Below are 18,274 nucleotides of genomic sequence, written 5' to 3'. Positions count from 1 at the left end.
TTTGACTATCTTTGGTTTCACTGATGAAAGACCATTTCTAACATTCTGCAGTATAGAATTGCCACAGTTCTTACCACTTCTAGCACTCATTTAACCAATCCATAAAGTATCAGTTGTTGATAAAATTGTAGATGAGGGAGCTGCTTAAAATGCCTGTCTCTGGCATGCAGCTACTTGATTAGAATACCCTCTGACCTTCCTTGTCATTTCATTCCCCATTAGAAGGCTTAAGAGCCTGGGCAATGGAAACAAATCTGAGATATAACACTATCTGACATAAATTTTTACAAATAAATTTCAGATATTGTAGCATCTATACTACAAAATATGCAATTAAATGCTCAAGTTTTAGAATTAAATTAGGCTACATTTGAATCCTGGCTCTAACATTCACTTTCTGCATGACCTTGGAGAAGATTTCTAACCTCTAAGAACTTCAGTTTTCTCATATGTAAAATGGGATTAACAATAGCATCCTCGTGTGACGTTATAAAGAACAAATGAGATAATATACACAAAGAACACAGGTCTTAGAGTCTAGCACCATTAAATACTCATTACCTAGAAATATCACTACATTATTATTTTACAGTAGACACAGGGCTTTCTATTTTTGCTCTGATCCACAGATGTTTCATGCTTAATGTTGGCCTTCTTGATGGAAACCCAATATAGAGGTGGTATGGGAAGCACTTTATTAAAGAAGCTTCTCTATTCACTTCTGCTACATTTAGTAATTTAATCTCATTGACAAGAGCATCTTGATCATTTTTTACAATCGGTTAAACCAAAAACTTCCATCATAACAGTAGGATTTAGGTCCCTAAAACATACTATATGGCTGGATTATATTTAAAAATAGTAATTGATTTTTTTCCCTTGGCTTATTTCCTTCACCACTCTACCCTGTTCTTGAATCATGCCAATGTGTGCTGTTTGCTACTGGGGAGACATAGCAGCAGGAATCAAAGAAACTATTGGTCTGCTTCTGTCTTTGAATCCCAAACAGAGCCTATATTACAAAGAAAATAGTTGGGAGACCCCATGATGGAGAAGAACAAGGTTCTCCTGCTCTTTCCCCTGATGAATCAAAGACAGAATGGGTCAGATCCTCTTTGTGCCAGGCCTCCTACAGAGGTGGCTGGACCCCAAAGAAGAAATGACTGAATGGTGTGTTTAGATGTATGAGGCCAAAAGGACAGATGAGCCTCCCTGGGATTCCTGTGCTCCAAGGAGTTTTAGGGGTAGCAGAATGAGTCTTATGAAAGTAGAAATGACTATGTCACAAGTTTAGGCAGATGGGACCTTAGAAAGTGTCAATTCTAAGCCTGTATGCATAGAAAAATATGGTTGTCTTGCAAAAGAGAGGGGATATGGGGATATATGTATACATATAGCTGACTCACTTTGTTACACAGCAGAAACTAACACACATTGTAAAGCAATTATACTTCAATAAAGATGTTAAAAAAAAAAAGAAAAATAGGGTTGTCTAGAGATGTCCACATAAGTCATTGTCATAGCAGAGAGACAGTGAGCCTGAGGTTTCAATGACTAGACCAAGGCCAGCTGGACCTAGAGGCAAACAGGCACAGATTACTAGCTCCATCCCATAAATAAAACAAAGAGAGACTATGTGAGGAATTATTAATTATTGGAGGTAACAGTAATAAAAACAATAACAAAACTTGAAAAATCTTGTCAGAAGAAATCTGTCTTCAACTGGTATGCATGGATTTGCATAGGGGGCTTCAGCCTCAGCAGCTTGGAACTTGGGTTACAAACTATTTTAGAGAATAATGATTTAAATACTGCTTTTGCCTATTCCTCAGTCACTTGCTTATTTGCTGCAGAAATAGGCATTGTATCCCAGTGTGATGATAAGCACAGGGGTCATATCAGGGCAGAAACAAGGCAGGCTAGGATAGGAGCTGATATACACGTGTGTGTACTCACTTTTCCATTCTCATCTGGTCTTTGCTGGGAAAGGGCACTGTGAATGAAAACTATGGCCTGCCACATCAATAAACTAAGGATGCTGCAGCCATCAAGCCATCACATTACAGCTGCCCCCATGGTAAGCCCTGAGGGAACTCGGGATAGAAACAGGATGCCCACCATCTAGCAGTCAACTGCTGCAGCCCACCCTGATGGTGCACCTTGAGGAAACTCAGCATGAGAAAGCACAGGAGACTGGCCCCAGATATCTGAGGTTCATAGCAAAGGAATGATTTCAGTGAGTTCAGACTCTTGCATCTTCCTATACATAGAAAAGTACCAAATTCCTTAACTTGAGATATCTGGCTGTCTTTATTAACAGTAATCTTTTGATGTTCCAACTACCTGGTCTTTGTTGCAAAACCCCATATACATCCTGGCTCCCCTTCTTGCTTCTTCAGAGCAGTCTCTCAGAGCTATCTGAGATTCTGTGTCCCCCACTTAAGTCCTCATATTGTCTGCCGAATAAAACATAACTCTCAACTTTTAGGTTGTGCATTTTTCTTCAGTTGACAGGAACCTTATAACTGATGTTATAGTATGGTAACAAAGAAAAATGTACATTTATTACAGTTGCGATAAGTGCTAAAAAGGAAAAGGAAATGGATCTTTGAAAACAAACAAGAGTAATACCTAGGACTTCCCTGGTGGCACAGCCATTAAGAATCCACCTGCCAATGCAGGGGACATGGGTTCGAGCCCTGGTCCAGGAAGATCTCACATGCCACGGAGCAACTAAGTCCATGCACCACAACTACTGAGCCTGCGCTCTAGAGCCTACGAGCCACAACTACTGAGCCCATGAGCCACAACTACTGAAGTCTGCACGCCCAGAGCCCATGCTCTGCAACAAGAGAAGCTACTGCAATGAGAAGCCCACACACCACAATGAAGAGTAGCCCCCACTCACCGCAACAATGACCCAACGCAGCCAAAAATAAAATGTAGATAAATAAATAAATTTATTAAAAAAAAAAAAAAGAGGAATACCTAATGTATTCTGGGAGGGGGATATCAGTGAGGACTTGTATGAGGAAGAGATTCAGGTTTGCACCTGAAAGGTGAAGACACCTGAACCAGTGGTGAATCAGGACAAGTGATTCCAAACAAATAAAGAAGTCCGTGTCAAAACATCTGACATGGGAAGGAGCACAGAACTTTGAAAATAAACCCTATCATGTGGTCAGTGAAAAAAGGGGAGTAGGGCCAAGGAAAGTGGAATGTAAGGGTGAACACACATTCATCTTGACTTGTCTGGTCACCTTCCCCTCCTCCTTCTATTCAACACAAGAATGTAACCCTCTCAAAATTAGAGATTATTTCATAAATACATGCGTTGTAAATAGCCAAGGAGTTAGAATAGAGTGGGATCACAAAACATACACAGAAAAATGAACGAGTGATTATATTAAATAAATGGTAAATTGTGGGAAATGAGATTATGATAATTCTTGTACTTATGTTGTAGGAGGTACAAGGAATGGGAACAGGGAGCAGGTACCTTGACTGAGAAACTGCTGGATGGTGTTGGTGGAGGTATAGATTTCACTGGACAGCTGCTCCCAGTTGGGCATGTGCTGGTTGCTGAAGTTCCTGGAAGCTGACTCTGTTTCTGAGATACGGTCTTCCTTTTTAAGTCATTAATTTTGGTGGCTATGTCATTTTTTTTCTCGAGAAAAAAAGATTTTTTTCTTTAGTTCTTGATAATGATTTTCAAAATCACATAGAACACAACATCATTTCTTTTCTCTTTTTTAACGTAGAGTCTTAAGTTTTCAATTTTTTTCTGAAATAATAGCACATATACAGATACCTGTATTACCTATCCTTCTCCTATCTCAACTAGGATTACAAATTTCACTCTCCAAATATTAAAAGCTCAGATGAAATTTCATTGGTGTGGGATGGAATCCAGGTCCTACATCTGATGCAAACTGGCCAAAGCAGGAAGGTAAACTTCCCTGGTTATAAGGGAAGCAAATCTCAGTCCAAAATTGGCTGCATTTAAGGATGTTTATTAACTATGACTTTCTGATCAAGAAAATACACAAGTGGGTTTCTGATATCTGCTCTTCAGGCTCCTAGAAACCTACTGATATTCTGGGAAAGATTACTGGATGAAATATGGACTCTTGGAACTAATAAGAAAAATGACAACAAGGAAACAACACCCCAAATAGAGAGTCCCTTTATATGGGAGGTCTGTCTTCAAGGGGCATGTGTTGGGGGTGAGGGTGGGGGGGGGGATGCAGCCTGAGTCAGAGGGCAGCTTGGGTCTTAGGTGAGAAACTATGTTAGAGAATAGTGTTTTAAATCCTGCTCTTGCCTACCCTTCATGTTGTCCTGGGGCCATCTTTTAGTGCCCATTCATCTCAAATAAAGGCTCCATAGTCCTGGGTTTCATATAACCACAGGGCAAAACAAAAAGCAGGTTGGAATAAGAGTCAATGTCTACAGGTGTGAAATCACTTTCCCACCCCTGTCTTGTCTTCCTCTGGGACAGGTTACCTATAATCTGAGCTCCTTGTCTAGAAGAAAAGAAAAATGTAGCGTTATCACAGTTGTGATAAGTACTATAAAGGAATAGTAAAGCGTCCTGTGAAGGCAAACAATGAGAGTATCTGATCCTTTCTTGAAAGGGGTTGTTTCAGTGAGAACTTGCCTGGGGAAGGAATTCAGGTTGGTACCTGAAGGTTGAATGCATTTGAGCCAGAGAAGAGACAGGGATAATGAATTCCCAATCAAGGAAAGAGCCTATGTGCAAACACCTGACATGGGAAAGAGCATAAAATGCTGAGAACTAGTCTAGACCTGTGGTTAAGGGGAAAGGGGTGAAAGGAGACTGAAATGTAGGGGAGAAACATACCCTTATAGTCATGTCTAATTGTCTGGCCACTCCCATTCCCTATTTCAGGACCAAACATAAGACAGTCACATTCTTGAGGTCAGGAATTATTTCATAAATGCATACCTTGCCAAAAGCCACAGGACTTAGAATACATTGAGGTCTCAATATCTGCATTTGATAAATTAATGGGTGATTTTATTATATAAGGAAATTTTATATAATAAGGGATTACTGAGAAACTATTTCAAGGTCATGAGGATCCTTATAATATGATGTAGGGTGGTGAACGTATTAGGAACAGGGAAATGGTACCTTAGTTGAGGAACTGCTGGATGGCTTTGGTGGAAGCATTTGAGGAGTCTGGGGAAGGCTCTCAGTTGACTGTGTGCTGGTTACTAACAATCCTGGAAGCTGACTCTGCTCCTTCTTTAGATTCATCCTCTTAGATTCATTAGTTTTTGTGGTTTTCTTTTCCTGAAAGTAGGGTTTTTTCCCCTGGTTAATACTTTTCAATAATAAAAGAAACACATGTTTACTACTGAGAAAATCAAACTTTTATTACTAGATTCTAATTATACTAAAATTTATGTCCTTGGGAACTCCAGGGAACTACATATAGTCCATCATCTGAAGAGATGGCCAGAAGGTAAGCAGTGCACATGTATGTTGGCTTCATACCAATAGTAAGGAAAATTTTATACATATCATTCCTGTACTCACTTCTGTGTTGATGAGAGGAGCAGTGGACTTGGATTTAGAAAATCTAAGTTTGAATTTAGTCTCTTTGAGTAGGCTTTGGCAAGCTGTTTTCCTAATCTGATTGCTATTTTAATATACATCTAAAAGAGGGGTAATGATTTCATATTTCCACCATAGGGAATTATATTACACAATTTAAAGTGCACAGTAGTTCGGAAACATAATGGGTGATCAGTACCTATTAATTCACCGGCTCTAAAATTAATTTTCACTCTGGCCCTGGATCCCCTTTTCTCTGATTCGTTTATTTGCATGTTGAGAAATGAATAAAGAACTAAGTGTTCATAAGAAGGTAACAAGTAGAAAAGCCACAGTAAAATCTCCTTTTGTGGGACCTTAGCCATCCTACCTTCACAGGTGTATCCTTGATTGATTCAGGTCCCAAAGCTTTATTAGTGGTGGATGTAGATTGGTCAGGACTGGGTTTATTCAGCTTGCTTTTTTTCACTGCAGTTGCCTCTTTTGCTCTGCTTCTCCTAATAACTGATGTGGTAAAATAGAACATGATAAATCCAGAGGAGTTGGTCTAAGATACCTGAAGCACCTTCAATACTATTTCCTGTCACTTCCTGCTTGTGGATCTGGGTAAGCTTGTATCTGCCTCTACTGCATTAGCCTAGCTTGTCCATAGGTGGCCAGCAGTAGCAGCATAGGTATAGGTACTGGCTCAGACTTCCTCAGTGGTTTCCTTTCTTGTCCCCTGTACCACGAGCATATTCTTCCTGTCCTCTGGACTCCTATCTAGCTCAGTCGAACCCTTTTACAATCCACTTATTCTATATTTTCCTTTTAAGAATCTAAAGTTTTCATGATGCTAGTGGTGGGTCAATTTCTACAGAAGACTTATTTGAATTACTGAAACCAGAGAAAATGAATATAATCTAATTTGTGATGGGACAAAGTGGTGATACTGGACTTTGACTTTTTAAAATATGTTTTCCTAATCCAGTGGTTTTATAAGAGGCAAGTTCTTCACATCTCTCAGAGGCAGGTTTTTATTTAAGTACTGCCTCAGAGTTGTTTCTAGAAAGTATAAAAATGATGGAGTAAATATGATAATAGAGCATGCATATTTACTGATTTAAATATTTCAAGAACCTACATGTTATAATTTTGTTTCATCATTGTCTAACCTTTCTAATGTATGGAAGCCTCAGCCTTTCTCATCAGCTCCTTCTAATATTTTCTTTGCCCACACCCCCAAAATGCACCCTCTAAAACATATCAGATCTCTTTGTAGGAAAGGCATCCTCTAAGTTGTCAATTTGTTGGCATCTAAAGTACTACCATTGTCATGGCTACTGAGTCCTAAGTTGGAAAAGAGAGGTCTAAACTTTGACCAAATCAGGGTTCTATTTAAGGTTGAGGTCAGTACGGAGAGAGTGTGAAAGAGGTTCTTCCAAGTACCTTTTAACTTCTCATTTTTAAGAGTTTTAGCAAGGTCTTTAATTTCTTCTATATCTTTGACCAATTCTATTAATTTGTCAACACAGGCAGGCCCACGGAACTTTGCTTCCATCAAGTTAGCAATCTTAACTCTGTCATATTCTTCTTGCATTTTACTACTCAGTCTTAAATCCTTGGCCAGTAAACACTTAATCACGCTAAACTGATAATCACTGATGTGCTGAAATCCTTTCAGCAGAACAATTCTCTTGAATTCATTCCCCATCTCTCAAGTTAGGGACGTGCCTGCAAGAGAAAAAAAACATACAGTGTTGCACCTTTTTACAGACAATTTAAAAGACTGGTTATGTCTATGTGAGTTAATGGCATATGTCAAAGTATTATCCATGGGTGTGTGTGACAAAAAGAGACTTAATTACCAGACGTGTTACTGCGGAAAATGGGTTGAAAACTGCTGTATGAGAAACTTCTAAGAAATTCTCCCATTTTAATGATGATCTTGAGTTGGTTTAAGGGTGGGTATGGTGGAAGGAGGTCCAGAAATAAGCAATGGTTGCAGTGTGTCAAGTATGGACTACGCAGTGTCCAAGTCCCTGATTCCTCCTCTTATCCTTTATTGGAGCTGCAGCCTACTTCTTGAATGTCTGCCTTGTTGGTTCATGACTCTTTCCACCATGTCTGAAGTGGCCTATGAACAAAATGGGCTGCAACCTCTCACCTTATACAAATATCCTTCTGCCATAGCACTACAGTTCCACGCTGGGTACCAACCCTAGTCCATCCACTTGGCACTTCCCTAGTCAGTTCTCATTAGCATCATCTCTCCCTGGGGTGTGGACCATGTTCTCTGTGTCCTATGTGCCCATATCAGTGTCCATTTGTTGGACTTCTCCCTTCTCTCTAGGACAGGATCACAGCATTTATTGGCTGGAATTATTTCAATGGCTGCTTGATTTTTCTCCTTCCAGGCTTAATTTCTCTAATCAGTTCTTTTCATAGAGCCAGATATCTCTCTATAAAGCCACGGTTCTATCCCACTTGACATCCTTCAATAGTTCCCCATTTTCTCTTTGAAAAAGTTCTTGATCCATAGGCTGGCTTAAAATGCCTTGAATAATCTGCCTCTTTCTTTACCTCTGTAATTTTTATGTCTCTTGCTCTAGAAATACACACCACACCTTACTTTTTCATATTTCATGACTTTGTTAATTCCCTTCCCAAGGCCTAGAAAGCCATTCCCATCTCTCTTCCTCTGAATACCTCCTTAGAGCATTCAAGACTCAACTGAGGCTTTGTCTTCTGAAAGCTACCAGGGGCCTGATTTGGGAGTGAGTGTCACTCTTCTGGGCCTCTTTAGAGCCCTGTGCACCTCCTTGATGGCACTCAATGTATGGTATGTATTCCAGTTTTCTGTTTCAAGTCAAGAATTCTTTTAGTTAGGAAACATGTGTTTGTGTACCTTTTTTTATAATTGGAATGTTCAAATTCCCAGGGTTGTGAATTATTCCTTCTTGAGAGATCATGAACAACCTCAGTTAGATCAGGCCCATAGAGTGATGAGCCCACACTGGCCCAGGACCACCACAGTGCTGCAGCCTGCCTTATCAAAAACCAGCCAATCCACCAGCAGGCCTGAAACAGCCCCTGAATCTCCTGGGCCATTGCCCTGCCTGCCAGTAGGCCAAAACCAATTCTGGGACAACTTGGACCCCTTAGCCAGTGGCACTAGACTTTGGCCCCAATGACCAACAGGCTTATACCAGCTTCAGGACCGCCAGGGTCCTGTAACCAGAGGTCCTGAGACCTGGCTTCACCCACCAGTGAGCCGGCCCTAGTCCCAGTAAGCCCTGGTCCCTGGTCCCGTCCTTTAGCAGGCTGACTCCAGCCCTGGGGCCACTGGGCCCCAGACCCAACCACCAACAGGCCAACACCAGTTCCGACACACACTGGACCCCTCAGCCAGCTGCCCCATGACCAAACCCCACTCACCAGTGGCCAGCACCAGTTTTGGGACACGCCAGAACCTGTAGCCTGCTGGCCTGCCTACCAGTGGGCCAGCACTGTCCCTGGGACACCCAAGGTTGCACAGCCAGTCACCTTGTGACCCAGCCTCACCAACCATTGTCCTTGGCACAAGGCAGGGCCTGGCAACCAACTGGGGCCAGCCACACCTACCAGACTATCCACGATAGTCAGCCGACCACAAAAGAAGGACTTGCATAGCTCTCATAGGGGGAACCCCTAGAGCAGGGTCCCCCAAACCCTGGGCTACAGACTGGTACCAGTCCATGGCCTATTAGGAACAGGGCTGCACAGCAGGAGATAAGCAGCAGGCAAGCAAGCAAAGCTTCATCTGTATCTACAGCTGCTCCCCATTGCTCACATTACTGCCTGAGCTGCACCTCCTGTCAGATCAGTGGCGGCATTAGAGCCTCATAGGAGCGCAAACCCTACTGTGACTGCACATGCGAAGCATCTAGGTTGTGCACTCCTTATGAGAATCTAATGCCTGATGATCTGAGGTGGAGCTGAGGCGGTGATGCTAGCACCGGGGAGCGGCTGCAAATACAGATTATCATTAGCAGAGAGGTTTGACTGCACAGAGACCATAATAAATCAATTGCTTGCAGACTCATATCAAAACCCTATCAGTGAGTGGCAAGTGACAATTAAGCTGCATCTGGTGGCAGGCTTTATAGTGGCAAGTGAGTTGATGCACTTCAATTGTACAGCTGCATCTGGTGGCAGAGCTTAAGTCAGAATCCGACACTTATTTTAGTCTGCACATGGCTGGCCCATTATTTTATTTACTACTGTCCATGCCTCTTTCCCGCACCATGCACTTGTCTCAGTCACAGTTTTGGCAAGCTAACCTTAGCCAAAATGAGTAAAAAACAAAAGTCACTGGAGAGCTTCTTTGAAAATGGGGAAAGACCCAATGATGAGACAGCAGAAGACTCTTAAGACTGCCAACAAAAAGAAAGCTGCATTTAAAAGAAAATACCAAGAGTCCTACTTAAATTACGGGTTCATTGCAACAGGTGATTAACATTCTCCAAGCCCACTTTGCATAGTATGTGGTGACCAGCTATCCAACGAAGCCATGAAAGCTTCAAAACTGTTTCACCACATGGAGACCAAGCACCCTGCATGAAAAGACAAGCCTCTGGATTTTTTCAAAACAAAAACATGTGAACACGAAGAACAGAAGCAATTATCGAAGGCCACCACTTCATCACATGTGTCTGCACTGAGAGCATCATTCTTAGTGGCTAATTGCATTGCTAAAGCTAAGAAGCACTTTACTATTGGTGAACAGTTGATCCTGCCTGCTGCTAAGGACATTTGTTGTGAAATTTTAGGAGAGGCTGCAATTCAAAGGTGGCACGTGTTCCTCTTTCGGCTAGCACCATAACTAGACGAACTGATGAAATAGCAGAGGATATTGAGGCATAATTGTTAGAGAGGATTAATGAGTCACCGTGGTATGCAATCCAGGTTGATGAGTGTACCAATGTTGACAACAAAACAACAATGCTTGTTTTTGTGTAATATATTTTTCAGGAGGATGCGCATGAGGATATGTTATGTGCACTTTTGTTGCCAACCAACACCACAGCTGCAGAACTATTCAAGTCTTTGAATGATTACATATCAGGAAAACTGAACTGGTCATTTTGTGTCAGTATATGCACAGACAGAGCGGCTGCCATGACTGGACGGCTTTCTGGTTTCACTACTCAGGCCAAATAGGTCACTTCTGAATGTGAGTCTAAACACTGTGTCATCCATAGAGAAATGCTGATAAGCCGAAAAATGTCACCTGAACTTAACAACGTTTTGCAGGATGTGATTAAAATTATCAGTCACATTAAAGTACATGCCCTTAACTCACATTTGTTCATGTAGCTTTGTGAGGAGATGGACACAGAGCACACACGTCTTCTCTTATACACAGAAGTGAGATGGCTTTCTAAAGGTGGATCATTGGCCAGAGTTTTTGAGTTATGAGAGCTGCCTTAGAGATTTCTTTTAGAAAAACAGGCACCATTGGCAGCACATTTCAGTGACACAAAATGGGTCTCAAAACTTGCTTACTGGGCTTCCCTGGTGGCGCAGTGGTTGAGAATCTGCCTGCCAATGCAGGGGACACGGGTTCGAGCCGTGGTCTGGGAAGATCCCACATGCCGCGGAGCAACTGGGCCCGTGAGCCACAACTACTGAGCCTGCGCATCTGGAGCCTGTGCTCCGCAACAAGAGAGGCCGCGACAGTGAGAGGACAGTGAGAGGCCGCGACAGAAGAGTGGCCCACGCTCGCCGCAACTAGAGAAAGCTCTCACACAGAAACGAAGACCCAACACAGCTAAAAATTAATTAATTAATTAATTAAAAAAAAAAAAACTTGCTTACTTGTGTGACGTATTCAACCTGCTCAACAAACTCGATCTGTCACTTAAGGGGAGAACTACAACTGTGTTCAAGTCAGTAGATAAAGTGACTTCATTCAAAGCCAAACTGGAATTAGGGGGGTGACGAGTGAACATTGGGATTTTTGATATGTTTCAAACATTAGCAAAGATTTTGAGAGAGTGAGCCAGGGCCTTCTTTCTCCCACCTGGTGCATGATCACCTATCTCAGCTTTCAAGAGAGTTTGAGCATTACTTCCCAACCACAAAAGACCCCCGAACTGGGAAGGAATGGATCTATAACTCATTTGTGAATAAGCCAGGTGAATCTACTTTGTCCATGCTAGAAGAGGATCAACTGCTTGAGACTGCAAATGACAGTGGCCTTAAAAGTATGTTTGAGACAACTTCAAATCTCCATACATTCTGGATTAAAGTCAAGGTGGAATATCCTTAAATTGCCACAAAAGCACTGAAAAGCCTGCTTCCATTTCCAACATCCTATCTTTGTGAAGCAGGGTTTTCTGCAGTGTCAGCAACCAAAACGAGATTACAGAGTAGACTGGACATGAGCAACACACCTCAGCTGTCACTGTCTCCCATCATCCCCAGATGGGACCATCTAGTTGCAGGAAAACTGCTCAGGGCTTCCACTGATTCTGCATTATGGTGAGTTGTATAATTATTTCATTATATAGCACATTGTAATAATAATAGAAATAAAGAGCATAATAAATGTAATGTGCTTGAATCATCCCGAAACCATTCCCCCCACCCTGGTCTGTGGAAAAATTGTCTTCCACGAAACTGGTCTCTGGTGCCAAAAAGTTGGGGACTACAGCCCTAGAGCATATTGCTCTGGTGACCAGAAGGTAGTTAGTGCACTGCTGGGACAAATAGGACATCTACAAAAGACTACTTCTCCAAGGTCAGGAAACATAACCAATGTACCAAATACACAGAAATAAAACAAGAAATTAGGCAAAATGAAGCTAAAGAGGAATATGTTCCAAATGAAGGAACAAGATAAAACCTCAGAAGAACAACTAAGTGAAGTGGAGGTAGGCAACCTACCCAATAAATAGTTCACAGAGGTGACCATAAAGATGCTCAAAGAACTCGGGAGAAGATTGGATGAACAGAGTGAAAAGTTAGAAGTTTTTAACAAAAAATTAGAAAATATAAAGAAGAAACAAACAGAGAGGAAGAATAAAATAACTGAAATGAAAAATAAACCAGAAGGAATCAACAGTAGAGCTAATGATACAGTAGAACAGATCAGCGAGCTGGAAGACAGAATAATGAAAATCACTGAAGCTGAACAACAACAACAAAAAAAAAAACAAGAAAGAAATGAGGACAGTTTAAGAGAACTCTGGGACAACATCAAACATGTTATCATTCATCATATCATAGGAGGGTCCCAGAAGGAGAAGAGAGAGAAAAAGGGGCAGAGAACATATTTGAAGACATAATAGCTGAAAACTTCCTTAGCCTGGGTAAGGAAACAGACAGGAAGCACAGTGAGTCCCTAACAGTATCAACCCAAAGAGGACCACACCAAGACACACTGTAATTAAGATGGCAAAAATTAAAGATAAGGAGAAAATATTAAAATCAGCAAGGGAAAAGCAACAAGTTTCATACAAGGGAACTCCCATAAGGCTATCAGCTGACTTTTCAGCAGAAACTCTGCGACCAGAAGGGAGTGGCATGATATGTTTAAAGTGATGAAAAAGAATAATCTGCAACCAAGAATACTCTTGCCAGGAAGTCTTTCATTCAGATTTTATGGAGAGATTAAAAGTTTTACAGGCAAGCAAAAGCTAAAAGAGTTCAGCACCAGCAAACTGGCTTTAAAAGAAATGTTAAAGGGACTTTTCCAAGTAAAAAGAAAAGAAACATGAAACATAAAAGGAAAAAAATCTCATTGGTAAAGGCAAATATACAGTAAAGGTAATATATTAGCCATGTATAAAGCTAGTAGGAAGGTTAAAAGACAAAAGTTGTAAAATCATCTATATCTGCAATAAGTTGCTAAGGGATACACAAAACAAAAAGATGTGAATATGATGTCAAAATTATAAACATGGAAAGGGGGGAGGAAATGCAGTGTTGTTAAAATGTGTTTAAACTTAAGAGGTTAGCAACTTAAAATAATCATATATATATGAACAAGACAAGGATGCCCACTCTCACCACTTTTATTTAACATAGTATTAGAAGTCCTAGTCACAGCAGCCAAACTAGAAACAAAGAAAAATAAAAGGAATCCAAATTTTAAAGGAAAAATTAAAACCTTTACTGTTTGCAGATGAAGTGATACTATACATAGAAAATCCTAAAGACACCACAAAAAAAACCTACTAAAACTCATCAATGAATTCACTTAAGTTGCAGGATATGAAGTTAATATATAGAAATCTGTTGCATTTCTATACACTAACAATGAACTATCAAAAACAGAAATTAAGAAAGCAATACCATTTATAATCGCATCAAAAAGAACAAAATGCTTAGGAATAAATCTGACTAAGGAGGTAGAAGACCTGTATTTGGAAAACTATAAGACACTGATGAAAGAAATTGAAGACAACACAAAAAAATGGAAAGATATAATGTTCATGGATTGAACGAATTAATATTATTAAAATGACTAAACTACCCAAAGCACTCTACAGATACAATGCAATCCCTATCAAATTACCAATGGCATTTTTCACAGAACTAGAACAAAAAAATCTAAAATTTGTATGGAAACACAAAAGACCTCAAACAGCCAAAACAATTTTGAGAAAGAAGAACAAAGCTGGAGGTACCATGCTCCCTGATTTCAAACTATACTACAAAGCTACAGTAATCAAAACAGTATAGTAATGGAACAAAAACAGATATATAGATCAACAGAACAGAATAGATCCCAGAAATGAAGCCACACTTTATGGGCAATTAATCTGACAAAGGTGGGAAGAATATACAATGCATAAAAGACAGCCTCTTCAACAAATGGTGTTGGGAAAACTGGACAGCTACATGCAAAAGAATCAAACTGGTCTACTCTCTCACACCATACAAAAATAAATTCAAAACAAATTAAAGACTTAAATGTAAGACCTGAAACCATAAAACTTCTAGAAGAAAACATAGGCAGTACACACCTTGACATCAGTCTTCATTATATTTTTTTGGATATATCTTCTCAGGTAAGGGAAACAAAAGCAAAAATAAATAGATGGGACTACATCAAACTAAAAATCTTTTGCACAGCAAAGGGAACTATCAACAAAACCAAAAGGCCACCTACTGAATGGGAGACTATATTTGTAAACAATATATCTGACAATGGGTTGATATCCAAAATATACAAAGAATTCATACAAGTCAACATCAAACAAACAAACAACCCAATTTAAAAATCAGCAGAGGATCTGAAGGGACATTTTTCCAAGGAAGACATGCAGATGGCCAACAGGCTCATGAAAAGATGTTTAACATCACTAACCTGTCAGAATGGTTATTATATCAAAAAGATGACAAATAACAAGTGTTCGTGAGGATATGGAGAAAAGAGAACTCTCATGCTCTGTTGGTGGGAATGTAAACTGGTGCAGCCACTATGGAAAACAACATGGAGATTTGCAAAAGATTAGGAATAAAACTACCATATGATCCAGATACTCAAGATACACTCTTGAGTGTCTATCCAAAGAAAACAAAAACACTATTAGAAAAGATATATGCACTGCAATGTTCACGTCAGCACTATTTGCAATAACCAAGATATGAAAACAACTTAAATGCTCCTCAGTAGATGAATGGATAAAGAAGACGTGGTAAATATATATGACGGGTTATTACTCAGGCATAAAAAATAATAAAATCTTGCTATTTGCAACAACATGGATGGACCTAGAGGGTATTATGCTAAGTGAAATAAGTCAGACAGAGAAAGACAAACATTGTATGATTTCATTTATATGTGGAATCTAAAAACACAAAACAAATGAACAAACATATCAAAACATAAACAGAATTACAGGTACAGAGAACAAATGGGTGTTCTCCAGAGGGAGGGGGTGGGGGGCAAAGAAATGTTAGGGAGATTAATAGGTACAAACTTCCAGTTGCAAAATAAATGAGTCATGTGTATGAAATGTACAGTGAGGAATATTGTCAATAAGTATGTAATATCTTTGTATAGTGACAATCATAACTAGACTTATTGTGGTGATTGATTTGAAATGTATAGAAATAGCGAATCATGAGACCTTCAAGAGAGCGGAATAGTAAGATGTGGAGATCACCTTCCTCCCCACAAATACATCAGAAATACATCTACATGTGGAACAACTCCTACAGAACACCTACTGAATGCTGGCAGAAGACCTCAAACCTCCCAAAAGGCAAGAAACTCCCCACGTACCTGGGTAGGGCAAAAGAAAAAAGAAAAAAACAGAGGCAAAAGAATAGGGACAGGACCTGCACCAGTGGGAGGGAGCTGTGAAGAAGGAAAAGTTTCCACACACTAGGAAGCCCCTTCACTGGCTGAGACAGGGCGTGGTGGGGGGAAGCTTCGGAGCCATGGAGGAGAGCGCAGCAACAGGGGTGCAGAGGGCAAAGCAGAGAGATTCCTGAACAGAGAATCGGTGCCGACCAGCACTCACCAGACTGAGAGGCTTCTCTGCTCATCCGCCGGGACGGGTGGGGACTGGGAGCTGAGGCTCGGGCTTCAGAGGTCAGATCCCAGGGAGAGGACTGGGTTTGGCTGCATGAACACAGCCTGAAGGGAGCTAGTGAGCCACAGCTAGCTGGGAAGGAGTCTGGAAAAAAGTCTGGAGCTGCCTAAGAGGGAAGAGACCATTGTTTTGGGGTGCACGAGGAGAGGGGATTCAGAGCACCACCTAAATGAGCTCCAGAGATGGGGTGCAAGCTGCAGCTACAGCACAGACGCCAAGAGATGGGCATTATATGCTAAAGCTGCTGCTGCAGCCACCAAGAAGGCTGTGTGCAAGCAGAGGTCACTATCCACACCTCCCCTCCCAGGAGCCTATGCAGCCCGCCACTGCCAGGGTCCTGTGATCTAGGCACAACTTCCCCGGGAGAACAAACGGTGCGCCTCAGACTGTTACAACATCATTCTGGCCTCTGCTGCTGAAGGCTCACCCTGCATTCCATACCCCTTCCTCTCCCCAGCCTCAGTGAGCCAGATCCCCATAATCAGCTGCTACTTTAACCCCATCCTGTCTGGGTGAGAACAGACGTCCTCGGGAGATCTACACTCAGAGGCGGGGCCAAATCCAAAGCTGAACCCCAGGAGCTGTGAAAACAAAGAAGGGAAAAGGAAATTTCTCCCAGAAACCTCAGGAGCAGCGGATTAAATCTCCACAAACAACCTGATGTACCCTGCATCTCTGGAATACCTGAAAAGAAAACGAATGATCCCAAAATTGAGGTGGTGGACTTTGGCAGCAGCAATATATATATTTTTTTCCTTTTTCTCTTTTTGTGAGTGTGTATGTGTATGCTTCTGTGTGTGATTTTGTTTGTATAGCTTTGCTTTTACCATGTGTCCTAGGTTTCTGTCCATCCATTTTTTGTTTTGTTTTGTTTTGTTTTTTAGTATAGTTTCTAGCACTTGTTATCATTGGTGGATTTGTTTTTTGATTTGGTTGCTCTCCTCTTTTTTTCTTTCTTATTTTTCTTCTTTGTTTCCTTTTTTCTTACTTTTTAATTTTTTATTTTTAATAATTATTTTTTATTTTAATAACTTGATTTATTTTCTTTCTTTTTTTCTCCCTTTTCTCCTGACCTGTGTGGCTGACAAGGTCTCGGTGCTCCAGCCAGGTGTCAGGCCTGTGCCTCTGAGTTGGGAGAGCTGAGTTCAAGACATTGGTCCACCAGAAACTTCCCAGCTCCATGTAATATCAAATGGCGAAAGTTCTCCCAGACATCTGCATCTCAACGCTAAGGCCCAGCTCCACTCAATGACCAGTAGGCTACAGTGCTGGACACCCTATGCCAAACAACTAGCAAGACAGGAACACAAACCCACCCATTAGCAGTGAGGCTGCCAAAAATCATAATAGGGTCACAGACACCCCCAAACACACCACTGGACACGGACCTGCCCACCAGAAAGACAAGATCCAGCCTCATCCACCAGAACACAGGCACTACTCCCCTCCACCAGGAAGCCTACACAACCCACTGAACCAACCTTAGCCACTGGGGGCAGACACCAAAAACAACAGGAACTACGAACCTGCAGCCTGTGAAAAGGAGACCCCAAACACAGTAAGGTTAAGCAAAATGAGAAGACAGAGAAACACACAGCAGACAAAGGAGTAAGGTAAAACCCCACAGGCCAAAAAAATGAAGAGGAAATAGGCAGTCTACCTAAGAAAGAATTCAGAGTAATGATAGTAAAGATGATCCAAAATCTTGGAAATAGAATAGAGAAAATACAAGAAACGTTCAACAAGGACCCAGAAGAACTAAAGAGCAAACAAACAATGATGAACAACACAATAAATGAAATTGAAAATTCTCTAGAAGGAATCAATGGCACCATAACTGAGGCAGAAGAATGGATAAGTGACCTGGAAGATAAAATAGTGGAAATAACAACAACAGAGCAGAATAAAGAAAAAAGAATGAAAAGAATTGAGGACAGTCTCAGAGACCTCTGAGACAACATTAAACACATCAACATTCGAATTATAGGGGTCCCAGAAGAAGAAGAGAAAAAGAAAGGGACTGAGAAAACATTTGAAGAGATTATAGTTGAAAACTTCCCTAATATGGAAAAGGAAATAGTCATTCAAGTCCAGAAAGTGCAGAGACTCCCATACAGGA

The 18,274-nt window shown here is 41.0% G+C and overlaps 1 protein-coding gene and 1 pseudogene across 5 annotated transcripts in view; one reads left to right on the top strand and one right to left on the bottom strand.

Moving 5' to 3' along the window:
- The window catches only part of LOC309643660 (olfactory receptor 10J1-like), a 460,112-nt pseudogene that overhangs the window by 161,566 nt on the left and 280,272 nt on the right, over positions 1–18,274 (top strand). The window lies entirely within an intron of this gene.
- LOC309642046 (interferon-activable protein 203-like) overlaps positions 1–18,274 on the bottom strand; it is a 59,611-nt gene that overhangs the window by 33,761 nt on the left and 7,576 nt on the right. For 3 of the 4 annotated variants that reach the window (XM_082422948.1, XM_082422949.1, XM_082422946.1), the window contains exons 2-5: positions 7,013–7,297; positions 5,955–6,088; positions 5,159–5,320; positions 3,500–3,667 (exon numbers count right to left, since the gene is read on the bottom strand). In XM_082422948.1, the coding sequence (XP_082279074.1) occupies positions 3,500–3,667; positions 5,159–5,320; positions 5,955–6,088; positions 7,013–7,277 (729 nt within the window). In that variant the 5' untranslated portion in view covers positions 7,278–7,297. Of the gene's footprint in view, positions 1–3,499; positions 3,668–5,158; positions 5,321–5,954; positions 6,089–7,012; positions 7,298–14,921; positions 15,034–18,274 lie in introns of all 4 variants that reach the window. The other variant, XM_082422947.1, reaches the window with a different exon arrangement.

Source organism: Balaenoptera physalus (assembly GCF_965194825.1).
Source record: "Balaenoptera physalus genome assembly, chromosome: 1".
Lineage (NCBI taxonomy): Eukaryota > Metazoa > Chordata > Mammalia > Artiodactyla > Balaenopteridae > Balaenoptera > Balaenoptera physalus.
Note: the sequence above shows the minus strand (reverse complement) of the source record. Positions and strands in the feature narration are given on the sequence as shown.